At 42.6% G+C, this 27,466-nt stretch overlaps 1 protein-coding gene and 1 long non-coding RNA gene across 2 annotated transcripts in view; one reads left to right on the top strand and one right to left on the bottom strand.

Moving 5' to 3' along the window:
* The window catches only part of shank1 (SH3 and multiple ankyrin repeat domains 1), a 276,665-nt gene that overhangs the window by 161,837 nt on the left and 87,362 nt on the right, over positions 1-27,466 (bottom strand). Inside the window, exons 3-7 of the mRNA XM_034189594.1 lie at positions 21,211-21,414; positions 11,758-11,829; positions 9,970-10,078; positions 3,089-3,243; positions 1,102-1,269 (exon numbers count right to left, since the gene is read on the bottom strand). Coding sequence (XP_034045485.1) covers positions 1,102-1,269; positions 3,089-3,243; positions 9,970-10,078; positions 11,758-11,829; positions 21,211-21,414 — 708 coding nt within the window. The remainder of the gene's footprint in view (positions 1-1,101; positions 1,270-3,088; positions 3,244-9,969; positions 10,079-11,757; positions 11,830-21,210; positions 21,415-27,466) is intronic.
* On the top strand, positions 10,839-23,858 carry LOC117527298. Its single transcript, XR_004565490.1, has 5 exons — positions 10,839-10,849; positions 11,198-11,206; positions 14,184-14,188; positions 15,632-15,634; positions 23,744-23,858. It is a non-coding gene; the product is annotated as an uncharacterized LOC117527298 (long non-coding RNA).

Raw genomic sequence — 27,466 nt, 5'->3', positions numbered from 1 at the left:
CCACAATGCAGAAAAATCCCAAATTAAAGATCTGATAACACGAACAAAAGGCACAACTTATACTTGAAAAATATGGCAGGTTTGTCCAGATGAAGACAAGCAGTTTTTCGTAAACATTACTTGCTAAGTTTCTCTGAGGTCTACAGTCAATTCCTTCATGCTTGGTTTGTGCTCTGACTGTCAATTGTGGGACCTTATATGTAGACAGGTGTGTGTCTTTCCAAATCTTGTCAAATAAATAAATTTACCTCAGGTGGACTCCAGTTAAATTGTAGAAACATCTCAAGGATGATCAGTGGAGACAGGAGGCACCTGAGCTCAATTTTGAGCTTCACGGCAAAAGCTGTGAATACTTACGTACATGGGGTTTCTTAGTTTTTAATAAATTTGCCAAAATCTAAAAAAAAACTTTTTTGACATGGTCATTATGGGGTGTTGCGTGTAGAATTTGGAGGAAAAAATTAATTTCATCCATTTTGAAAAGGCTGTAAAAATGTGGAAAAACTGAAGCGCTGTGAATACTATCTGGATGCTCTGTAAATTGCACCTTTTTCTGTATTATCAGCTCTTTAATTTCAGTTTATGTGCATTATAGTTGTGCACTTTTTCCACATTTTAATATTAGCATTTATTCTTTTATTGTAAGTCCCTTCGGCTGCTCCCTTGTTTGCACTTGGGGTCGCCACAGCAAATCCAAGGTGGATCTGCATGTTGAATTTGCACAGGTTTTACGCCGGATGCCCTTCCTGACGCAACTCCACATTACATGGAGAAATGTGGCAGCGGTGGGATTTGAACCCGGAACCTTCTGAACTGAAACCAAGCGCATTAACCACTTATTACTCAAGTTTATTTTGTTTATTGCTTTGATTCCTGGGAAAGACTGATATAGTAAATAGGTATTGTAATTGTTGTTAATAACAAATGTGGGATTTTTGGGTGTATAAGTCGCACCAGTCTATAAGTTGCAGGACCTCGCACAAACAAATAATAAAACAAAAAAACAAAACGTGACTTGTGCGGTAATAATTTAAAACCACTGCAGTCGATGTGTTTTTGTTGGTGCCACTGTAATTAAATAGTTGCATTTGACGCACGCACCTGATGTGTTTCATCCCAGCCGTTCTCATCCCTGATGCCCAGTTTGGCGTGGTGATAAAGCAATGTTTCACAACAGGAGGTGTCGCCCCCCGTCAGCACAGTGTGGTAGAGCGGCGTCAGCCCTCTCCGGTCTTTATAGTCTGGAGACGCACCCAGAGACAGCAGGACCTGCAGGAGGACGCCCCAGAAAAGCCCCATCAGTGCTGCCCAACCATAACAGGGAGTTTGATCCGCATCATTAACATCTATTCACAAAGTCCAGGAAAGTTCTAGAAGTTTTAAATCCAGATGGGAATGCAGCCGGGGGTTCAGAGGTCATACATCACCTTGAGCTCCAGAAAATCACATACTGAACTTAAAAAAAAAAAAAAAATCACTGAGAAATGTTCTGTAATACAAAATAACTACAGGGTGAACATAAAAACACTCCTTGGTTTCAAATATTTACAGTATCAAAAGTTACATGAATAATTATACAGTTTTGAAGAAGAAGAATCTACAAAAGAGAAAAAAAAACTTGATGGGTTTCTGCAACTGTAGATACCAAAATTGTAAAATTATTCATGTAACTTTTGATATTATAAATATTTGAAACCAAGGAGTGTTTTTGTGTTCACCCTGTATTTCAGTCCTGAATGTAAAAAGTTCATCCTTCCACTAGAGGGCAACAGAGAAACATGTCTACTGTGGAAAATTTTTTTATGAACATTAATTTATAAATCAGCTTTTCTGTCAACAGTATTAGTATTTGTGTGTTTAAATTGTGCTATTATATGGGGGAACACTCACGGTCTTTTGGAAAATGATCCTCCTCTTTGTGACACCGACGCTAATGTCACACTAAATAAGTGGTGTGTGATCGCCGCAACTGCCCTCTGTCACCGTACTTGCTATGAAAATTTTGAGTTTCATCAAAATATCAAGAATCACAGGCTTGATGCAGTTACTGCAATAAATACACACATTACCACATATTAAATGTAACTGACTTTCTGTTGCAGTATTTCTGAACCCGGGCTGGTCGGATCCAAAAGGCAGAATATTTTACGTACGTTAACATATATAAAATAACAGGAAATTCATGCTGCCATTCTAAACTGTCTTCTCTTGTTCAGCTTTTGATGTCCAACTCAAATGATCTTCAGTATTGGCCTGGAGGTTCCAGCCTCAGTGCACCATGACCTACACAAAGGTATGGTGGCCATCCAGGGTGCTAGCTGTAGCCAGGAAGGAAGTCAATGAATAGTTAGACAGGTGTAAAAATTTAAAAATGCTCCATTCATATTGAAATGTATACCACATGATTTGTCTGAGCATAAAGATTCCAAAAAGGTATAGTGTGGACTATCTGTGAATGAATGTTCTGGAGTTATGGGGTGAAAAATGGTGACAAAGGTCAATTTCAGTTTGTACAGGAATCAGAAGTTAAAGTTGCTCCAATTTGTTAAAAAAAAGTGAAGCTAATTATTGGTTGAGCTAATAGGATTAATAAATGGACTAGTTTTGACTGTGTTGAATGTTTGGTTACCAAAATAAAGGTCAAACAAGGTTGACGTCCATTGGATTCTCAGACATGTGACATATAACTTGTCTGTTACTTGATAACAAAACATGACAGATGGTGCAAACTATTCCTTTTTAAAACGCTGTTAACTCGTCCAATAATTTCCATCCTTTTTTATTACCAAAATGTTGACCCCTGTGTAATTCTTCATTGACTCCTACCTGACTACAGCTGCCACCCTGGATGGCCACCATACCTGGAGTGTAAATGTCGTTTAGTCTCCTTAAGTGGTACCGAAAACCTGCTTGGTCTGTGGACTAATCGTCTATTTCCATAGCAACATGACTTTCAGAACAAACATCTGTCCTACAGAAATATCACCTGGCGAATGTTTGATTTTCTCTTTTTGTGGTGTGATGATGTCATTGGGTGCTGTGGTTAGATCGCAGTACGTTCTCAGGTATCTGCCGTGTGAATGTTTACCAGTAAAGCCGTATGGCGGTGACCCCGGACGGCCTTGTGTAATGGCGTCAGACCGTCTTTGGCCCGGAAATCAATATGAGCCCCTCCCTCAACCAGGACCCGGATGGGCTCACCTCCACCCGGCTCACACTGCACTGCCAGTGAAAGAGGAGTCTCTGGAGGAAACACACAGACATAAAGTTTATTCTTACCACCAAAAGCCATTAAATTAACTGAAAAATTAATCAGCTTTGGAAAAGCCTATAAGCAAACAGTGAGTGGATGGATGGATGATTGATGGATGAATGGATGAATAGGGTTTATGTAGTGTTGACTTTAAGCTTTAGTTTAGTGGGTTGAGCCCCTCTATTTTCAGGAATTGGACAAAATACATATGAGGCTTATTTTTAAATTTTTTCATCAATCATTAAGAGATACAAACAGCTTGATACTGTGCAGTAAATCTGTCTGTAGGAGGCAGTTCTCATAAACCGTGTAACCATTTAGGAAGGAGACAAGTGAGGGAAGCCACCAAGATGCTGTCAGAATTTGGACTTTTGTCTTTGTTTGGTATGCACTCTGTTTTAGTTGATTTGTTTTATTGTTTTTGTCTGGTGTTAGTTCTCTTGTTGGTTTTTTCCTGCTTGGGTTTTTTTCTGTCACAATCTCTCTTGTGTGTCTCTTGGTGCTTGGTGGTGGGCGTTTCTCTCTGTCTGGCCACGCCCTTGTTCTGGTGCTTTCCATGCACACCTGTTTCCGATCTGCAGCTCGTCACCGGGGGGTTATATAAGGATCACTGGCTGCTCTTGTCCATCGCCAGATTGATGCATCTTGTGCCTTCTCTCCAGCGCTGTTCATTGTGTTCCTGAGCTCCTGCCCGTTTGACTGACCACACCTCAGCCTGATGATTTTTGCACTGCTGTATTTTTTGGACTGCCTACTTGTGTACCGACATTTGCTGTCTACCTCAGTAAACCCTTTTAAAAACCAGAGCTGTTTGTTCGAGCCTTGCATTTGTGTGCAGCTGTTCCTGATCATCCAACAGGACAGACGCCCACACAGCACTGAAGGCGTTCCAGTGCCTACTTAGGGTAATCAGGAGAGTTGGGAGAGTGGGCTGGTCCAACCTGGGGCCGTTGTGAGGGGGTGTTAATATATATGCATATATATACGACCACCACTAACTGTTAGGCTACACAGCAAGACACGTGGGCTGCTGTATCTTAAAGAGAAGACATTAAGTGTCATAAATGTTTTACAATCATGAAAATTCACAAGAAAATAACTTAAGACTGCTTCTTTTGCAACGCTGTTATCTTTTCCAAAGCCTAAGGTAGGAACATCCCATTACACGTTTAACACCCCTATGCATTCATTACAGTTAGTTCAGTCCAATCAAACCCTGTGCACTCAGATGGGACTTCTGCTACTAGTAAGTACAGGAGGAGTGACCCGTGAAGAAAAAAAAAATTTATTTGATGCCTATCAGCACGCACAGTGAGTGAAATCAGGTGGGGAGACTGAACGTATATGTGCATGCGCACAGCAGACAACAACATGACTGATGAGAGGACGGTTAAAAAAAAAAAAAAAGAAAACACAAACATTCATAACAGGTGGTGGTACACTGCTGGAGAAATAAACTAGATTTCATACAGAGTCTTACAGCTGCTCAAGGTGCAGCAACTTATTCCCTCATCTGTCGTAAATCCTGTTGTGTGTGTGTGTGTGTGTGTGTGTGTGTGTGTGTGTGTGTGTGTGTGTGTGTGTGTGTGTGTGTGTGTGTGTGTGTGTGTGTGTGTGTGTGTGTGTGTGTGTGTGTGTGTGCGCGCATATACATTCAGTCTCCTCCCACCTGATTCCACTCACTGTGCGCACTGATAGACATGAACTTTAATATGATATTAGGTTATTGTGAGGGAACACAATAAAAAAAAACACAAGACTTTACATGAGCTCACTGTTTGCTCTCTCCGGTGTTTGCACACACACAGTGCGCGACATAATCAGCACGTAGACGCTTGTAGCGCTGCTTCAACAGCGTGGAACCCTCACGAGTCACGACGGCCGACCAAAATATCAAACAGGTTTGATTTTCATCCGACCATATGATTCCTAATCGGGAGGTGGTTGTGAGATGTTAAACGCAGCTCGTTACTCCATGTAGACTGAATGACGCAGGACGCATGATTAAGCTGAAACTCGGCGCGATCCAAAAAATTCTCGCACGAGTGAAAAATTGGCTGAAAAAGGACCAAAAATCGCACAGTGTAAGGCCAGGTGGTGCACTGGTGAGTTAACAATACCGTTCTTGTTTTAACTAACTAACTTTTTCTTTGTATTATAAGCCACACAGTCAGTCAGCACATAAATGCTGGATTTAAATGCCACAGCAGAACTCTTATTAACTCTGTGCGCTGGCGGTTTGTGGGCTGGTTGGATATGAAACTCTCGGGCTGAAAAATGTTCCCACCATGCCCCTGTGCAGTGCATCGCTGTGGAAACTGTGCAATGTGCAGCTTTTGTTTGTTGCGTCACCAGTTGAACAGCTGGACAGTGGAGCGGCACAGAAAAGGACTTTCTGCACTTTGTCAGAGGGCACGTGGGAGACTCTAACTTAGGTTCAATATCTCTCTTCCCATTAAAATTCCAATGTAAAATTTGAAGCTACCTGTTTACCTTGTTAACAATTACCAAGATAAATGAAGCAACAATCAAAGGGATTTTTGTTTTATAATTATTAGGTTTAATGTAACATATTTTCTGGAGTTTAAGTCGCACCTGTTCAAAAAACACCTCTTGAAAAAGAAAAATTTGTATATAAGTCGCACCTTTTTGTTCCTGTATTTTCACCTCTTTAATTTGGGATTTTTGTGTGTTGTTGAGGTGTTTTTGTTTTAGTTATTGTAATTTATTCTTTTATTATAAGTTTATTTTTTGTGGTTTGATTGTCCTCAGAGCTCTCTGTTGCCCCCTGCTGTTCTCAAGTGCAAGCGTCCTTCACACCAGTGGTGGCAGATTGTGTTTTTGTGATTTGACACTTGCTCCTGGAGCGACGCGGGGCAGCACATCCAAACTGTAAATGAACCGTCTGCCGACGGCCATCAAATTGTGAATGTCTCCGACTCACGTCCTTGAGAAAGTGTGATGCCAACATTCTGCAGAGATGAGAGCAGAAGATCCAGTCAGAGGGTTTGTTGTTGTTGTTGAGTGTTTACAGGCCACTCTCTAATGGCAACTCGTGCCTCAACGTTTGGCCGAGAGGAAGAATCCGAGGAGGCTGATTCGCCTCTTGAGGGTGTTGGATCACATAAGCATAATCATATGTTTCACACCACCATCAATCCACATTAAACCATCTGCTGACAGAGTAGACGGATTCTGTGAATAGGAGGAAGAAGTCATTGATGAAGTCACTCAGTCATGAAATATTCATGTACACATACACACAAATATCTGTCACCTCGTATGCAAACCATCTACGTATCCAAACTGAGTATTTGAATGAATGGCTGCTTTATTTCAACCACCTCCCCCACTGTTACTACGTCTACACAGAGTCATTCACAAAAAACTAGAATCACATGTAAAATGAAAAATACCATTACAATAAATCAATCAAAAATGTAATAAATGCATATATGAAGAAAGAAATAACAGTCACGAAAAGAGGGATAACTATTTAAAATAATTCATACATTTCCATACATTCATTAAAATGTGGGCTATTTTCACATTTCCACATTGTTTTTTATTTTATTTAAGTTTTTCTACATTTATTTATTTACTTCTGTACTGCTGCATTTGTTTCTGCATTTCCACATTTCTTCACTTATTTCTGTATTTCTCTGTCTGTTAGGAGAGCTCACCTTAACAGAGAAATACAGAAATCAAATGTAGAAATACATCAATAAATGAATATAAAACTACAGCAATAAGTGAATGAATTCATTTATTTATTCGGCACACACGGGTCAAGAACAAGAAAAAACACACAACAAAAGAGAGAAATAAAATAGTTCAACAATATGCCCATGTGCTCGAAAGGGTGTAGGCAGAAGCAAAAGCTTGTAAACGCCTACCCTTATAACCAAAATCAAAAATTATGCATATATATATATATATATATATATATGCATAAACGCAACACTTTTGGCTTTGCTCCCATTTTGTATGAGATAATCCATCCCACCTCACAGGTGTGCCATATCAAGATGCTGATTAGACACCATGATTAGTGCACAGGTGTGCCTTAGACTGCCCACAATAAAAGGCCACTCTGAAAGGTGCAGTTTTATCACACAGCACAATGCCACAGATGTCGCAAGATTTGAGGGAGCGTGCAATTGGCATGCTGACAGCAGGAATGTCAACCAGAGCTGTTGCTCGTGTATTGAATGTTCATTTCTCTACCATAAGCCGTCTCCAAAGTCATTTCAGAGAATTTGGCACTACATCCAACCAGCCTCACAACCGCAGACCACGTGTAACCACACCAGCCCAGGACCTCCACATCCAGCATGTTCACCTCCAAGATCGTCTGAGACCAGCCACTCGGACAGCTGCTGGAACAATCGGTTTGCATAACCAAAGAATTTCTGCACAAACTGTCAGAAACCGTCTCAGGGAAGCTCATCTGCATGCTCGTCGTCCTCATCGAGGTCTCGACCTGACTCCAGTTCATTGTCGTAACCGGCTTGAGTGGGCAAATGCTCACATTCGCTGGCGTTTGGCACGTTGGAGAGGTGTTCTCTTCATGGATGAATCCCGGTTCACACTGTCCAGGGCAGATGGCAGACAGCGTGTGTGGCGTCGTGTGGGTGAGCGGTTTTCTGATGTCAATGTTGTGGATCGAGTGGCCCATGGTGGCGGTGGGGTTATGGTATGGGCAGGCGTCTGTTATGGACGAAGAACACAGGTGCATTTTATTGATGGCCTTTTGAATGCACAGAGATACCGTGACGAGATCCTGAGGCCCATTGTTGTGCCATACATCCAAGAACATCACCTCATGTTGCAGCAGGATAATGCACGACCCCATGTTGCAAGGATCTGTACACAATTCTTGGAAGCTGAAAATGTCCCAGTTCTTGCATGGCCGGCATACTCACCGGACATGTCACCCATTGAGCATGTTTGGGATGCTCTGGACCGGCGTATACGACAGCGTGTACCAGTTCCTGCCGATATCCAGCAACTTCGCACAGCCATTGAAGAGGAGTGGACCAACATTCCACAGGCCACAATTGACAACCTGATCAACTCTATGCGAAGGAGATGTGTTGCACTGCATGAGGCAAATGGTGGTCACACCAGATACTGACTGGTATCCCCCCCCAATAAAACAAAACTGCACCTTTCAGAGTGCCCTTTTATTGTGGGCAGTCTAAGGCACACCTGTGCACTAATCATGGTGTCTAATCAGCATCTTGATATGGCACACCTGTGAGGTGGGATGGATTATCTCAGCAAAGGAGAAGTGCTCACTATCACAGATTTCGACTGGTTTGTGAACAATATTTGAGGGAAATGGTGATATTGTGTATGTGGAAAAAGTTTTAGATCTTTGAGTTCATCTCATACAAAATGGGAGCAAAACCAAAAGTGTTGCGTTTATATTTTTGTTGAGTGTGTATATATATATATATGTATATAAAATTATACACATACCCATCATAACTACTGCAAAGTGTACAGTGATCCATGAATTTGAATTTCAAAAAAACACAGCAGCAGTGGACAACAGAATCAGAACACAATCAATCACAACACAACAGAATCTCTCATCCATCTCATCTTCAACCGCTTTTCCAGGTTCAGGTCGCGGGGCACAACAGAATCAGTAAACCTAATTTAACATGCCATAGCAAGTAATCACACAATTTTTATAGAGCCTTTTAAAACCAACCAAACTACTGAGTGATTTTATCTTATCTGGGCAATTATTCCAAACATTTACACCTTTGACAGAAACACAATGACTTTTTACGGTAGTTCGAATCTTTGATTTCTGAAATAATAATGTTCCTCTTAAATTGCACCTGGAGTCCATTTTAAACAGGTCTTGGACATAAAATTACAAAGATAACTGCAGAGTAGCCGTAATAAATATTTAAGAAACTTAAAGTTTATGAGCAACTTCTCTTGTTATTGCTCAAGGACACTGTAAACATTGACACGATGGAGTCTGATGTGGAAGAGTTCAGAAAGATACGACTGGAATGTTTTGATGACCATTTACAGTTGGCGATGAAAGACTTGGGTGTTAAAGTCAGAACAAGAAGCTGCACTGAAACAGATCAATCTGGAACAAAGAAACACATTCTGTGTTTCACGCTGAGCAGGATGCATTTCCTGTTTTACTGTGGATTTGAATTTTCGCACTTCCTGTTTAGGACGCCCGGTACTATATTATTTGTGATCATAGAAATTGTGGATATATAAATTGTGATTTTCTCATGATCCATTTAGAAAATACAGAAATAAATCAAACAACATGTTGTACTGTATAGAGAAGACAAATATATGAGTTGGCAGACGAATGGGCTGTAGGAAGTACAGTATATCAAGTATTTACTAAACTTCAAAAGTTTTTTTTTATATGGACGAGTATGCTTTGGGTTGGTGAAAATTCAGCTTGATGCTGAACAAGATCCATTCATGAATAATGCAGTGATGGAGATTAACTGCACATCAGGTTTACAAGTCATTTTGAATAGTGTTATCAGTTTTGCCTGTTTTTAATGAGTGATGGCTTTGCCTAATAATTGGTATTCCTAACTATACCTTCATGTATTTCACAGACATGCTGTTATTATTGTTGCTGAGTTGATGCCGTAGACATCATGCATATGTACTGCAAAATGCTAAAGCGGTGAAGTACTGTTCCACGTTGGACTCACCACCTGTATCAGCATCCTGGTAGTTGGGATCAAGACCCTTTTCTAAGAATTTAGCCATCTTGTCTACCGTGCTGGTTTGGATGTAATCCATGAATTTCTTCAGACTGGCCTGAGAAGAAGAAAGAAAGCAGAAAGAAGAGCACCACTGTGTGAGAGAGAAGTACTTCAGGAAATAATCCCTAATGGCAACTGTCTGCTGAGTGAAGTACAGCAAGGTAGTACAATACAGTGTAGAACACTATGTTACATTTGGTAATTTGAACACAGTTTCCTAGAATGGAGTACCAGTCAAACGTTTGGATGGGTACTGTACAATCAGTTGGAACCTTGTTGCCTTCAGAACTCGTAGTAACACCTCAATACCTTTTCTCATGATGCATTATGTTAACATGAGATCATCACTCATTTGCCACAACACCACCACTATCCTCAGGTATGGATGCAGGACAGCATGGATCATGACCATACCATCAGAATGTCACAGCAGAAATCCAGACTTTCTCCAGCCTGTGCCCACCGTAGTCTCAGTGTGGTCTTCTGTAAGTTCAACATGACATGGTAGCTTTGACGTACATTCAGAGATAATCTTAATCTTCTGCACAGGAATGGCTGATTTAATTATTGTTGGCTTTCTATCAGTTCAAAACCAATTTGGCTGTTGACATTCTTCTGCCATCAATATGACATTTTTGCCCAGAGAACTGCTGTCCAATTGATGTTTCTTCTTTTCTTTTTTTTTGGACCATTCTCTGTAGACCCTCAGGATGACTGTGTATGAAAGTCCCAGCAGATCAGCAGTTTGTGGAATAGTTAAACCAGCCCATGTTGCACTAACAGCTATGCACATCAAAGTCCCTTACTGTGTTTTCTGTGTTTCTGTGTTTATTTTCAATTCAACAATCCTTATGATGCACACCACAAGCTGTCTCCTGCATAAATCTGTACTGTTCACTTCTCCATGCTGCTGTGGTCCACCAGTACACATGCAGCCTTGTTTAACGTGGGAAAGTCATTGCACGCCAACAAACACACAGTCCTTGACAGATCCATAGCCTGGTCGAATGGCTGGTAAATCCCAGACGATCAGGGTCTGAGGACTGCAGTCTTCCTCCATCTTCACAGCTGTTGGGTTACAAGGTATCATCTTCTCTGCCACCATTGAGCACTTCTTGTTTCACCAAAGCCCCATTATCCATCTCATTTCCAAGGTCGCTGTTGGGCCTTCAAGGTCCCCACTGTATTTCACACCAACAGGCAATCCCGGACTTGAGTCATTATTCAGGTGTCATGACACAGATGAGGGGCTGGATTTTGACACCTAAATACCATCCAATATGTTGTCCATCACACATTTATTTATCCATCTTGCTAACTTTGGAGTTTAAAAGTCTTTATGTTAAGTAGCAACACAGTCAGTGGTGTGCACAAGTGGTACAGTGAGTTCCTATTCATTTTTAAACTTGGCTCCAGGGAACTGTGGTGTTAAAAAGTGAGTTCCACATACAGAAAAAAAGGTGGAAAATATGGTAAATCACCTTTCTTCAGCAGATCTGTGTCTACATGTTTAAATGCATTGAGTGTCTGCCACATGATTGGCTGATGGGTGAGTGAGACTAACTAATGAAGTGAAGGGAAAGTGTGTAATCACATACATAATGATGTGTATACTCTCTTGGTGAAACGTGTACACTGAACACACTGTTTACCGTCACTATATTCATTCAATATACAGTACAGCTTAGAAAACTCTCACATGTACTGTACCTTCAAGAAACAATGGTTTCATACCTTAGTGTGCAGTTTGGCCAACTGCTTTTCATCCAGATTGGTCTGTTTGTATACCCTGGTCTTATATCGAAACTAGAAAGAAAGAACCAAAAAGGGAAACAGAGTAGAAACATTAATCCTTATACAGACCTCAGTTTTCACAATTTTTGTCCCAAATCCACAGAATGGGGTCTGAATACTTAAGAGCTTTTATCAGGATTGTTGTAGGAGACTTCTAAGACTTCTACAGCAAACCTCCTTCCGTCCAACTTCAGTGGCAATAAATGTTCAATAAATGTTCTACTGGGTCTTATCGTAGTGTGGAAGGAAAGAGGTTGAAGACAGCAAGAAAACACAACAGTTCAGTGAAGCCCATCCGGGTAACACTGTAGGTACTTCAAGGAGGGACGATCAAGAAACTCCACTTAAAAACTACTTTATCAGAAAAATAAATTCTGATGAGATGCACACAGTTGTGGTCACATATTTACATACACTCATCATGGACATGAAGGTTACGGAAATATTTGGCTTTCAGTTATTGATTTTTTTTTTCTCTCTTTGTACTGTTCCAGAAAAAAGGAATAAATAATTTCAGTGCACAAGTTTCAATTTATTTGCAAAATTATACATACAGCACACCTAATATTTGTTTTTGAGTGTCCCTTAGAAGGTTTCATCTTGATGAGGTGATTTACCACGCTGTTTAATCTGCGTAGTTAGATTGATCTAGATCTTTTGTCTGACTTAGTGCTTAGCTCAGATAAGATAATTATAGTGGGTGATTTTAACATCAATCAATCAATCAATCAATTTTTTTATATAGCGCCAAATCACAACAAACAGTTGCCCCAAGGCGCTTCATATTGTAAGGCAAGGCCATACAATCATTATGTAAAACCCCAACGGTCAAAACGACCCCCTGTGAGCAAGCACTTGGCTACAGTGGGAAGGAAAAACTCCCTTTTAACAGGAAGAAACCTCCAGCAGAACCAGGCTCAGGGAGGGGCAGTCTTCTGCTGGGACTGGTTGGGGCTGAGGGAGAGAACCAGGAAAAAGACATGCTGTGGAGGGGAGCAGAGATCGATCACTAATGATTAAATGCAGAGTGGTGCATACAGAGCAAAAAGAGAAAGAAACAGTGCATCATGGGAACCCCCCAGCAGTCTAAGTCTATAGCAGCATAACTAAGGGATGGTTCAGGGTCACCTGATCCAGCCCTAACTATAAGCTTTAGCAAAAAGGAAAGTTTTAAGCCTAATCTTAAAAGTAGAGAGGGTGTCTGTCTCCCTGATCTGAATTGGGAGCTGGTTCCACAGGAGAGGAGCCTGAAAGCTGAAGGCTCTGCCTCCCATTCTACTCTTACAAACACTAGGAACTACAAGTAAGCCTGCAGTCTGAGAGCGAAGCGCTCTATTGGGGTGATATGGTACTATGAGGTCCCTAAGATAAGATGGGACCTGATTATTCAAAACCTTATAAGTAAGAATAAGAATTTTAAATTCTATTCTAGAATTAACAGGAAGCCAATGAAGAGAGGCCAATATGGGTGAGATATGCTCTCTCCTTCTAGTCCCCGTTAGTACTCTAGCTGCAGCATTTTGAATTAACTGAAGGCTTTTTAGGGAACTTTTAGGACAACCTGATAATAATGAATTACAATAGTCCAGCCTAGAGGATAATAAATGCATGAATTAGTTTTTCAGCATCACTCTGAGACAAGACCTTTCTGATTTTAGAGATATTGCGTAAATGCAAAAAAGCAGTCCTACATATTTGTTTAATATACGCTTTGAATGACATATCCTGATCAAAAATGACTCCAAGATTTCTCACAGTATTACTAGAGGTCAGGGTAATGCCATCCAGAGTAAGGATCTGGTTAGACACCATGTTTCTAAGATTTGTGGGGCCAAGTACAATAACTTCAGTTTTATCTGAGTTTAAAAGCAGGAAATTAGAGGTCATCCATGTCTTTATGTCTGTAAGACAATCCTGCAGTTTAGCTAATTGGTGTGTGTCCTCTGGCTTCATGGATAGATAAAGCTGGGTATCATCTGCGTAACAATGAAAATTTAAGCAATACCGTCTAATAATACTGCCTAAGGGAAGCATGTATAAAGTGAATAAAATTGGTCCTAGCACAGAACCTTGTGGAACTCCATAATTAACTTTAGTCTGTGAAGAAGATTCCCCATTTACATGAACAAATTGTAATCTATTAGACAAATATCCATCCACATAGATGCTGAGAATGACAGCCTCAACACTGCATTTAATCTACGAGGTCTGTTAGAAAAGTATCCGACCTTATTATTTTTTTCAAAAACCATGTGGATTTGAATCACATGTGATTGCGTCAGACAAGCTTGAACCCTCGTGCGCATGCGTGAGTTTTTTCATGCCTGTCGGTTGCGTCATTCGCCTGTGAGCAGGCTTTGAGTGAGGTGTGGTCTACCCCTCTCATCTTATTTTTATTGCGAATAAATGTCTGAACGATTTGGAGCTTTGCTGCATCAATTTTTTTCCATAAACTGTGAGAGACCTCCAGTTGGACACCGTTCGGAAAATTAATATGGCTTTCAGGGATGATTTTATGTGGATTAAACAGATTACGGGGTGTTACTGCCGCTTTAAGGATGGCCCACAACTGCTGAGAGCGCGGCGCGCTCCGAGCCCACATCGACAGGCTGACACCCCGCTGAAACAACCAGATCATTTCCAACGTGAAGGCTTTGTTGATCCGGGACCTCGTCTGACTTTCACAAAAAGGCAGAAGATGTGGACATCAGCACTTTTTCGGCACATTCCACCGTTACAGGAGTTTTTTTCATGGAAAGCAAAGCGGAGGGATGCACCACGGCTCCGTTCATTACGCGGGACAAAACCACCTTGCTGTTGGTCTCACAGGACGGCTTAAAGGTGGATTTTAGACGGATTCCGGTTGCTTTCCAGTCATGTGAATATCCGATTGTGATTGTGCATGAGCTGGACATGCCAGAACATGTCCCGTGAGGCTTCATCATGGCGTTGCTTTGCACCGGGCGGCTGCACCGTGACGCGCAGTGGAGCAGCTTCCCTTTCCATGACAAAAACTCCTGTAACAGTGAAATGTGCTGTTCATTTTTAAACTGGACGCTGTCTTGATCCGGTATGTCATCTGACTAGCACAGGAATTGTGAAAAGACATGGACATCAGCACAGGCATGAAAAAACTCATGCATGCGCACAAGGGTTCAAGCTTGTCTGACGTAATCACACGTGATTCAAATCCATATGTTTTTTTTTTTTTAAATAATAAGGTCGGATACTTTTCTAACAGACCTTGTATTATTAGACTCAGTGTTGTGTGGGCCGCTGAAGAGGAGGTACTGCTGGCCCACCACCACCAGAGGGCGCCCTGCTTGGAGTGCGGGCTCCAAGCACGAGAGGGCGCCAGACCCAGAAGAAGTGACAGCTGTCACTCATCCTCTGCACCAGCTGTCACTCGTTCATCATCACCACCATAAAAGCCGGACTGCAACTCCACCTCCCCGCCGAGAAATCGACTACCATTACCAAGGTAATTTCTCTGTGAACATAAGACTGTGTATCTGACTAAACTCTTCTTTGCAGCCGTTTTCCTGTCGGTGAGACTCGTCTGTGGAGGTGGCGTTTGAGGTGTTCAGCGACGGCTTCGCAACACCTCCCACCCAGATAAGTGCTCAAACAGGAGCTGCACGAGTGTGTGATTGGAGGTGGAGGTGCTTCCTCCCTCTCTGACTGTGGATTTACTGAGTGTGCGGACTCACACTCACTCATCATATTTCTGCTTTCTGCCAGCAGTACCAGGGTCGACAGCCGAAGACAGAGGCCACCTGGGGACTCGGGACTTGGCAGCTCTGGTGTTCTTCAGACCGTTGGTGGTGGAAGCCATGTGGGACGCGGCTTCTCTCTCGTCGGGGGTCTTCTATCTTCGAGCCTGCCCACACGTCACCTGGTGTTAAATTGACTGTGCAGATTACAGTACGTTTCGTTGTGTATTATCACAACATTAAATTGTTACCTTTTTGACTTATTCATTGTCCGTTCATTTGCGCCCCCTGTTGTGGGTCCGTGCTACGACACCTTCCCAACACTCAGCTGGCTTTGCTCAAAATGTAAATGAGTCCACCCACCACCTTAGCCACACTTTAGATCTTGTTCTGACTTATGGTATGGAAATTGAAGACTTAACATTATTCCCTGAAAACTCCCTTCTGTCTGATCATTTCTTAATAACATTTACATTTACTCTGATGGACTACCCAGCAGTGGGGAATAAGTTTCATTACAGTAGAAGTCTTTCTGAAAGCGCTGTAACTAGGTTTAAGGATATGATTCCTTCTTTATGTTCTCTAATGCCATATACCAACACAGTGCAGAGTAGCTACCTAAACTCTGTGAGTGAGATAGATTATCTCGTCAATAGTTTTACATCCTCACTGAGCACAACTTTGGATGCTGTAGCTCCTCTGAAAAAGAGAGCCTTAAATCAGAAGTGCCTGACTCCGTGGTATAACTCACAAACTCGCAGCTTAAAGCAGATAACCCATAAGTTGGAGAGGAAATGGCGTCTCACTAATTTATAAGATCTTCACTTAGCCTGGAAAAAGAGTCTGTTGCTCTATAAAAAAGCCCTCCGTAAAGCTAGGACATCTTACTACTCATCACTAATTGAAGAAAATAAGAACAACCCCAGGTTTCTTTTCAGCACTGTAGCCAGGCTGACAAAGAGTCAGAGCTCTATTGAGTCGAGTATTCCTTTAACTTTAACTACTAATGACTTCATGACTTTCTTTGCTAATAAAATTTTAACTATTAGAGAAAAAATTACTCATAACCATCCCAAAGACGTATCGTTATCTTTGGCTGCTTTCAGTGATGCTGGTATTTGGTTAGACTCTTTCTCTCCGATTGTTCTGTCTGAGTTATTTTCATTAGTTACTTCATCCAAACCATCAACATGTCTATTAGACCCCATTCCTACCAGGCTGCTCAAGGAAGCCCTACCATTATTTAATGCTTCGATCTTAAATATGATCAATCTGTCTTTATTAGTTGGCTATGTACCACAGGCTTTTAAGGTGGCAGTAATTAAACCATTACTTAAAAAGCCATCACTTGACCCAGCTATCTTAGCTAATTATAGGCCAATCTCCAACCTTCCTTTTCTCTCAAAAATTCTTGAAAGGGTAGTTGTAAAACAGCTAACTGATCATCTGCAGAGGAATGGTCTATTTGAAGAGTTTCAGTCAGGTTTTAGAATTCATCATAGTACAGAAACAGCATTAGTGAAGGTTACAAATGATCTTTTTATGGCCTCAGACAGTGGACTCATCTCTGTGCTTGTTCTGTTAGACCTCAGTGCTGCTTTTGATACTGTTGACCATAAAATTTTATTACAGAGATTAGAGCATGCCATAGGTATTAAAGGCACTGCGCTGCAGTGGTTTGAATCATATTTATCTAATAGATTACAATTTGTTCATGTAAATGGGGAATCTTCTTCACAGACTAAGGTTAATTACGGAGTTCCACAAGGTTCTGTGCTAGGACCAATTTTATTCACTTTATACATGCTTCCCTTAGGCAGTATTATTAGACGGTATTGCTTAAATTTTCATTTAAGGCCCCACAAATCTTAGAAACATGGTGTCTAACCAGATCCTTACTGTGGATGGCATTACCCTGACCTCTAGTAATACTGTGAGAAATCTTGGAGTCATTTTTGATCAGGATATGTCATTCAAAGCGCATATTAAACAAATATGTAGGACTGCTTTTTTGCATTTACGCAATATCTCTAAAATCAGAAAGGTCTTGTCTCAGAGTGATGCTGAAAAACTAATTCATGCATTTATTTCCTCTAGGCTGGACTATTGTAATTCATTATTATCAGGTTGTCCTAAAAGTTCCCTAAAAAGCCTTCAGTTAATTCAAAATGCTGCAGCTAGAGTACTGACGGGGACTAGAAGGAGAGAGCATATTTCACCCATATTGGCCTCTCTTCATTGGCTTCCTGTTAATTCTAGAACAGAATTTAAAATTCTTCTTCTTACTTATAAGGTTTTGAATAATCAGGTCCCATCTTATCTTAGGGACCTCGTAGTACCATATCACCCCAATAGAGCGCTTCGCTCTCAGACTGCAGGCTTACTTGTAGTTCCTAGGGTTTGTAAGAGTAGAATGGGAGGCAGAGCCTTCAGCTTTCAGGCTCCTCTCCTGTGGAACCAGCTCCCAATTCAGATCAGGGAGACAGACACCCTCTCTACTTTTAAGATTAGGCTTAAAACTTTCCTTTTTGCTAAAACTTATAGTTAGGGCTGGATCAGGTGACCCTGAACCATCCCTTAGTTATGCTGCTATAGACGTAGACTGCTGGGGGGTTCCCATGATGCACTGTTTCTTTCTCTTTTTGCTCTGTATGCACCACTCTGCATTTAATCATTAGTGACTGATCTCTGCTCCCCTCCACAGCATGTCTTTTTCCTGGTTCTCTCCCTCAGCCCCAACCAGTCCCAGCAGAAGACTGCCCCTCCCTGAGCCTGGTTCTGCTGGAGGTTTCTTCCTGTTAAAAGGGAGTTTTTCCTTCCCACTGTAGCCAAGTGCTTGCTCACAGGGGGTCGTTTTGACCGTTGGGGTTTTACATAATTCTTGTATGGCCTTGCCTTACAATATAAAGCGCCTTGGGGCAACTGTTTGTTGTGATTTGGCGCTATATAAAAAAAATTGATTGAATTGATTGATTGAATATCTATAAAATTAGAAAGGTCTTGTCTCAAAATGATGCTGAAAAACTAATTCATACATTTATTTCCTCTAGGCTGGACTATTGTAATTCATTATTATCAGGTTGTCCTAAAAGTTCCCTGAAAAGCCTTCAGTTAATTCAAAATGCTGCAGCTAGAGTACTGACGGGGACTAGAAGGAGAGAGCATATTTCACCCATATTGGCCTCTCTTCATTGGCTTCCTGTTAATTCTAGAATAGAATTTAAAATTCTTCTTCTTACTTATAAGGTTTTGAATAATCAGGTCCCATCTTATCTTACGGACCTCATAGTACCATATCACCCCAATAGAGCGCTTCGCTCTCAGACTGCAGGCTTACTTGTAGTTCCTAGGGTTTGTAAGAGTAGAATGGGAGGCAGAGCCTTCAGCTTTCAGGCTCCTCTCCTGTGGAACCAGCTCCCAATTCAGATCATGGAGACAGACAGCCTCTCTACTTTTAAGATTAGGCTTAAAACTTTCCTTTTTGCTAAAGCTTATAGTTAGGGCTGGATCAGGTGACCCTGAACCATCCCTTAGTTATGCTGCTATAGACTTAGACTGCTGGGGGGTTCCCATGATGCACTGAGTGTTTCTTTCTCTTTTTGCTCTGTATGCACCACTCTGCATTTAATCATTAGTGATTGATCTCTGCTCTCTTCCACAGCATGTCTTTTTCCTGGTTCTCTCCCTCAGCCCCAACCAGTCCCAGCAGAAGACTGCCCCTCCCTGAGCCTGGTTCTGCTGGAGGTTTCTTCCTGTTAAAAGGGAGTTTTACTTCCCACTGTCACCAAGTGCTTGCTCACAGGGGGTCGTTTTGACCGTTGGGGTTTTTTCTGTAATTATTGTATGGCTTTTGCCTTACAATATAAAGCGCCTTGGGGCAACTGTTTGTTGTGATTTGGCACTATATAAATAGAATTGATTTGATTTGATTTAATAATTATGATTTATTATCATGTACAGTGAATGTGAACAGCAGCTATCAAACCAAAAGCATTGTGCACTGCTGTGCGCACACCGCCGTAAATCTGAATAGGCTGTTATATCCACAGTAGACCTTGTAGTACAGATATTTATCTATTCCATCCCATGGGTGATGTAAATAATGTGAACTATTGTCTCCATCATAACACAGGGAGCTGCGCCTCTCCGTGGTGTGCAGTTACGCGTCACTGCATGTGTCAGGTTCAGAGCTGAATGGATCTCACGCTGTAATCACCTTCTAATTCTGTAGGAGATATGACATGGAACTGTTGTGCCAGGCCATGACAGCATTAATAAACATGAATATCACCTCCAACAGTGGTCCAGGAGTGTTTCACAGCGCAGATGTGGATGTGGAGTCGAGACCACAGCCTGTGGTTAAAATCCTCTCTCCCAGCTGCTGGGTGCTGGAATGAACCACGCAAAAATAAATCCCATGTGATGATCCAACTGTCGTGATGTCCAGAGTTGCAAAAAGAAAAAAGAAATTAAAGTACCCTGGAAAGGCTCTGTCTGATGCATGGGACAGCATGGCCCAATGCCAGCAAACTTTCAGCAAAGCTGTCCAGTGGCACTAAGCGCACACACGTGCACCCCACACGTGTGAGAGGAACACAGCACTCCCTCCTGCTCCAGTCATTGGACAATGGACAGTCTGCAACGCCTTTTATGGCTGTCTGACAGCAGTCTGTGTCATCTACCTGTTGTCTACATGTGCTTTGGATGCCATCGTGCAGGTGTGGGCGAGGTACTCTGGATGCATTCTAGCACTGCTGACCACACCTCTTTTCCTCCCGACTGTGTTGGATTATGGGACTATTTGCCATGTCGGGCTGGTTCATCCACATTCTTATTATGTGTGACGGGGGCTTTAGGCTTGTGTTCCAGCAGCAGGTCTGTGCATTAAAGGTTCTTGAGTTGTTCCTAGACATCAAAAACTATTTCCTTTCAGATGGGGGGTGGGGGGGGGGCACTTTGAGTCTTCTTCCAGAAATTGGCAAAGCAGCTACACCTCCCAATAACGTGTCTGAACAGATGATCTTGGAATCTGCAGTTGTTAAGAAATGTCTCCAAGAGACGTCCCTGACTCAACCAAATCTATGATCCTCTTTCTATGATTTGGGCTATGCTGCTTTGACTTCCTCACTGTACCCGTTGCTCAGTCCAAAACATGCTGCCAAACAACCCCTTTTTGTGTTGGCACAGAAAACATACCAGCTATAGTAGATCACCCTCACTAATCTGAAACGATGAGGCCTTAGCAAATTAAAAATCATCTGAGAACTTCCAGCACCGCTGAATTAATTATCTAAATTGGTGTGTGTCTCTTTTTGACATTGTATAATGATGTGAAAATATTTTTTATGACATCACATTGTCAAAAATAAATTATGTCATAAAAAAAGTTGTCAAGAAGCTCATATGTATGTAAAGCTTTGACTGTTGATTTCAGAAGAACCTGAATAAAATTAGACATGTCTACCAAATTATTATTATTATTAGCATTAATATTCGTAGTTGCAGCATTAAAGATGTTGAACAGCGCTTTCATAACATTCAAATGCGCCGTTCAAGAACCCGAACTGCACCAGATTTGAAACAAACCTCAGCATCTGTTCCTTCAGTCGGATATTTGAAGGTAAACTAGTCAATTTTGGGGCTGAGTCCTGAATGAATGAATGAATGAATGAATGAATACCTCCAAATACGGTACCCCTTTCTCAAAGGACTGTGGGTACTCTTTCAGCAGTCTTTCCTCCTCCAGGAACTTAGCATCGTGGCCATCTGTGGCGGGCTGAAACAGGCCGTAGTTGAGGACGTCCCGCAGAGACTCGGTCAGGGAGCAGAGCACCTGCTGCTTGGCCTTCCACACGGTGGCATCTGGGTTAAACCGCAAACACTTCTGCAGGACCGAAAGAGGCAGTGCTCAGAGAGAACTTACAGTACCAGCACACACTGCAAGACCCGATACTCCCAAACTAGTCAAATAAGTGATACTTGTAGTTTGCATTTGGATTTGTGTGCTCATATGACAGCTGGGTTGGGGGGGGGGGGGGGGGGGGGTCATAAATATAGGGATAAATCATAAATTTATCAAAAAAGAAAACAAAAGTTGGAAGATGTCAAGATGTCTCAAAGTCCTGTTTCTATTCCTAAAGTACAGGACTCTGATTAGCCACTCATTCATTTTTTTTTGTACCCAAAATAAATGTGTCCACAGCTGTGAACTGTAGAAGTAAAAGTTACGTGACATCATGCTGACATTGAGTTTCTGTTGTCTCATATCTGAATGTGTTGTTTTACTGTGTGTATGCTGGACATTTAAGTCTCTTTCAGACATTTGACACCATCAGATTGTGTCCTGTTTAAAATCAATGGGTGACCTTCAACAGAATCAATACTCAGGGTCATTTCACTGACATGTTACAGTGAAGTGACACAAGAAATATGTCACAGACATGAACGAGCAAAGCTCCTCACCATCTCACCATATCATCTACAACCCAAATTCCAATGAAGTTGGGACGTTGTGTAAAATGTAAATAAAAACAGAATCCAATGATTTTCAAATCCTCTTCAACCTATATTCAATTGAATACACCACAAAGACAAGATATTTAATGTTTAAACTGATAAATTTTATTGTTTTTTTGTGCAAATATTTGCTCATTTTGAAATGGATGCCTGCAACACGTTTCAAAAAAGCTGGTACAGTGGTATGTTTCCCACTGTGTTACATCACCTTTCCTTCTAACAACACTCAATAAGCGTTTGGGAACTGAGGACACTAATTGTTGAAGCTTTGTAGGTGGAATTCTTTCCCATTCTTGCTTGATGTATGACTTCAGTTGTCCAACAGTCCGGGGTCTCCGTTGTCGTATTTTGCGCTTCATAATGCGCCACACATTTTCAATGGATGACAGGTCTGGACTGCAGACAGGCCAGTCTAGTACCCGCACTCTTTTACTATGAAGCCACGCTGTTGTAACACGTGCAGAATGTGTCTTGGCATTGTCTTGCTGAATTAAGCAGGGACGTCCCTGAAAAAGACGTTGCTTGGATGACAGCATGTGTTGCTCCAAAACCTGGATGTACCTTTCAGCATTGATGGTGCCATCACAGATGTGTAAGTTGTCCATGCCATGGGCACTAACACACCCCCATACCATCACAGGTGCTGGCTTTTGAATTTAGTGCTGGTAACAATCTGGATGGTCTTTTTCCTCTTTTGTCCCGAGGACACGACGTCCATGATTTCCAAAAACAATTTGAAATGTGGACTCATCAGACCACAGCACACTTTTCCACTTTGTGTCTGTCCATTTCAAATGAGCTCGGACCCAGAGAAGGCGATGGCGTTTCTGGATGTTGTTGATCTTTGGCTTTCGCTTTACATGATAGAGTTTTAACTTGCACTTGTAGATGTAGCGACAAACTGTGTTAACTGACAATGGTTTTCTGAAGTGTTCCTGAGCCCACACGGTAAGATCCTTTAAACAGTGATTTCGGTTTTTAATGCAGTGCCGCCTGAGGGATCGAAGGTCACGGGCATTCATTGTTGGTTTACGGCCTTGTCACTTACATATAGAAAGTTCTCCAGATTCTCTGAATTATCTGATTATATTATGGACTGTAGATGATGGAATCCCTAAATTCCTTGCAATTGAACATTGAGAAACATTGTTTTTAAACTGTTAGACTATTTTTTCACAAAGTGGTGATCTTCGCCCCATCTTTGCTTGTGAATGGCTGAGACTTTTGGGGATGCTCCTTTTATACCCCATCATGACACTCACCTGTTTCCAAACAGGTGTTCTTTGAGCATTCATCAACTTTTCCAGCCTTACATTACCCCATCCCAACTTTTTTAAGCATTTTTCTTTATTTTCCTCTCACACTTGTGTTGATGTATTTAGAACTTTCTGCTGAACTACAGCACTGCCTCCTCTTCACACCATGTGTCCTACAGTCAACAGCACGTCTCTGTCCCTGAATCCTAAAACCTGACAGACTGCAGCACATGGAAGTACTTCACCCTCTCTGTACCAGCAGGGGGAGGCAGTGTCAGAGAAAGTGGGAAGGCGAGTGATTCCTGGTAGCGTGGCAGTTTGGTGCAGTTCAAAGTTTCTCCAGTGGGGTCGTGTTCAGCTGAATGTACGGCAACTCAGAGGTTCAAGCAGCACAGAAAGGTTTTTTGGCACTCCTCTCCATCTGTGTGTCTCCGGCCTGAGTGGAGGCGGGATGTTTGCTGACCTTGAGGCTGCTGCTGCAGATGCATCCATCCTGCTGCATGGATCCCAACCTCTTGCTGCATTACTGCATGGCCACGCCTCTCTGCTGTCATCAGTCACCTTCATCTGCTCACACACACGCATGCAAACGTGCTCGCTCAGTGTGTGTGTGTGTGTGTGTGTGTGTGTGTGTGTGTGTGTGTGTGTGTGTGTGTGTGTGTGTGTGTGTGTGTGTGTGTGAGAGCGAGAGAGCATGTGCGCACACTGTGGAGCAGAGGAGTGACATAACATTCTCTCCCTCTATTTTATTCAGTGACTCCACTCGTGCACAGCCAACCCGGTTGCCATGGCAACCAGTTCATTAGTGGTCCAAGCTGCTTGTTGCCATAGAGACATCCCTGTGTTCTCTAGGAGATGGGGTACTGGGAGTGTGTGTGTGTGTGTGTGTGTGTGTGTGTGTGTGTGTGTGTGTGTGTGTGTGTGTGTGTGTGTGTGTGTGTGTGTGTGTGTGTGTGTGTGTGTGTGTGTGTGTGTGTGCAAATTAATGTACCATTTATTTTGTTTGTTTTTGTCTGAATGTGCAAAGTGTGCATAGCATCAAAGAGAAAAAGATGCTGGATGTGATTCAGTCATAATCCTAAATAAATATTCCCACAGTCAATCTGAATTGTTACCAAAGCACGAATCTCCAGTAACGATCAGAAGTGTGTCGAAACTATCTGACCAAGATTTGCTTTGTTGTTGCTTCATTTCCCTCAGGGGGTCGGCAACGTTTATCTTATCTTCTTTTCCAGAGGCAGCCATGCTGCTCATTGATTGGTTCACCTCCAGGAGTGCAATTGATCCTCCGGATTCTGACTGGTCAAACAGTTTCGGCTGGTCTTCATCTCCATCAGGGCTTTGAAATCCAGCTCGGCTCCCAGAAAAAAAGGTTTTTAGCATTGATTGGACGCGCAGCACAGACACTGCACTGTTACAAATGTCTGTATGTGTGTCTGTGTGTATGTGTGTGCGTGTGCGTGTGTCTGTATGCATGTGTGTGCGTGTGTGTGTGTGTGCATGCGTATGTGTGTGTCTGTGTGCATGTGTGTGCGTGTGTGTGTGTGTGCATGTGTGTGCGTGTGTGTGTGTGTGTGTGCATGCGTATGTGTGTGTCTGTGTGCATGTGTGTGCGTGTGTGTGTGTGCATGCGTGTGTGTGTGTGTGTGCGTGTGTGCATGCGTGTGTGTGTGTGTGTGCATGCGTGTGTGCGTGTGTGTGCGCGTGTGTGTCTGTGTCTGTGTGCATGCGTGTGTGTGTGTGTGTGTGTGTGTGTGTGTGTGTGTGTGTGTGTGTGTGTGTGTGTGTGTGTGTGTGTGTGTGTGTGTGTGTGCGCGCGCGCACGCATTGCATGCACAAGCAGAGTCCTGCACCAAACTCAACTTTGGGCACTGCAGGCAAAAACACTTGTAAAGAGGCAAAGTCCAAAAACACAGTTGCATCTTTATCCACCTGTATTTTGTGTTTGCAGTTGTGTCTAGTGGACAAATAAAAACTGCTATGAGCAAATGAGGCTGTTACTTTTTGCTTACTAATAACAACTCAAGGTTTATGTGGAAGCAGACCTTAGGGCCCTGTCCCACTGGCGTTTAGGAGGATTTGCGGATGAAATGCGCACAAAAGTGGCCCACATCCGCCAAACAACCGCAATAACCGTGTAACATGCCTGTATGAGTCGACTGCCATCCGAACACGTCCATGATCATCTGCAGAGGCACGCATGTCTGCAGCCAGGATTTTTGAGCGGCTCAAAAATCCTGCTGCAGATGAGATCCGCATCACTGCCTGAACACATACTGAAGACATATGCAGGACATACACAACCAACGCGCCGCATATCCCCTGTCATCCACTGATATCCACAACCGACGGGTTGGCGCGGCTTGGCGGCGGACCGGGACAGCGTGCAAAACAGATATGACACGTGCCCAGCACGGCCACATCACAGTCGCAAATGGTATGTCGCGCATGCAGACAGAGTGTGCATGGATGGAGCGAGTGCATCATGGCCGCACGGACTGGGACAGTGTGTAAAATGGATATTTTGTGTGCCCATCATGTCCATATCACGAACTAATATAAGTTGTAGCGACTGCACACAGACTGGTCACGAATAAAGTGTTTTCACCCTCTCTGTACCAGCAGGGGGAGGCAGTGTCAGAGAAAGTGGGAAGGCGAGTGATTCCTGGTAGCCTGGCAGTTTGGTGCAGTTCAAAGTTTCTCCAGTGGGGTCGTGTGCAGCTGAATGTACGGCAACTCAGAGGTTCAAGCAGCACAGAAAGGTTTTTTGGCACTCCTCTCCATCTGTGTGTCTCCGGCCTGCGTGGAGGCGGGATGTTTGCTGACCTTGAGGCTGCTGCTGCAGATGCATCCATCCCGCTGCATGGATCCCAACCTCTTGCTGCATTACTGCATGGCCACGCCTCTCTGCTGTCATCAGTCACCTTCATCTGTCCACACACACACATGCACACGTGCTCGCTCAGTGTGTGTGTGTGTGTGTGTGTGTGTGTGTGTGTGTGTGTGTGAGAGAGAGAGAGCATAAAAAAATGGCACATAAAATGGATATTTTGTGTGCCCATCATGTCCACGTCACGAACTAAAATAAGTTGTAGCGACTGCATACAGATTGTCTGCTTTGCATCTGATTTGCGGCGGATGCAAATCAGATGTGCTGTGTTCACAGCTGGACGCTGTTCTTTGTTCTACCGGCTGCCACGCGCTCTGCGCTGGATGCTGCCTATATAAAATAATTATTTCGTGGCGAATTAATCATTTTACTGTGCAAATTGGCTGTTGAAAACGGCTCTAATCACCTCCTGAATCACAGAGGAAGCTTTCTGCAGCTGCACGCGTGAACGGCCCAGCTGCAGAAAGCATTTTGAGCCGTCTAAAAAGGTCATTATTTGACTTGTTTACATTGTCAAGGCTTGATAAAACAGTTGTGTGTTTTTTCCTTCTTGTCTGCAGCTGTTACAGTATTTATTCCTGTGTTTATAACAGATTTAACTTCTTGTTATAATCGTTCAGACGAGCTGCGCTCTGATTCGATCCACTGACGTCACCACTCGCCCTGTTCACTGCTTCTTTACTCCAATCAACTTGTCCGAGTCCAGCAAATGCTCCAGAGGCTGTATTGTTGGTGTGAATAGTGATGCCGACAGCCTTAGTGCGCTTCTTTTATGACCACAATGCAGATGCCGTGCACACACAACACATGCGCGATGCATCATAATACACCTGTAATACTGGCGTGATAATCGCAATGCGTCAGATCCGTTTCCTCACTATGTGCATTATACAACCGTGATTGTTCATCATACATTCGCTATATATTATTAATATATCTGTAATTCATACTGGGACATTTGTCAATTTTAGCCATTTGTGTTGCGGACGACAGCGAATGCCTGTAATTTGTGTACTCAATTCATGCACAGTTAATCCTCTCCCCAGTGGGACAGGACCCTTACATGTTGTTGATCTCAAGAGCAGGTGAGGGAGCACAAACTCCTATCACCAAGAAGAGAAAGCATGAAGTAAAAAAAAAAAAATCATGACCAGCAATGACAGAATGCAATATGCAGCCTCACCACAAGATGGCAATAAATCCTACACACTGTAGCTTTAAAATATAGCGGGGGGGCAATATTGTGTGTGTGTGTTTTTTTTTTCTATTTTTCT

This window comes from Thalassophryne amazonica, chromosome 16, assembly GCF_902500255.1.
Source record: "Thalassophryne amazonica chromosome 16, fThaAma1.1, whole genome shotgun sequence".
Classification (NCBI taxonomy): domain Eukaryota; kingdom Metazoa; phylum Chordata; class Actinopteri; order Batrachoidiformes; family Batrachoididae; genus Thalassophryne; species Thalassophryne amazonica.
This window is presented reverse-complemented; position numbering and strand designations above follow the sequence as displayed.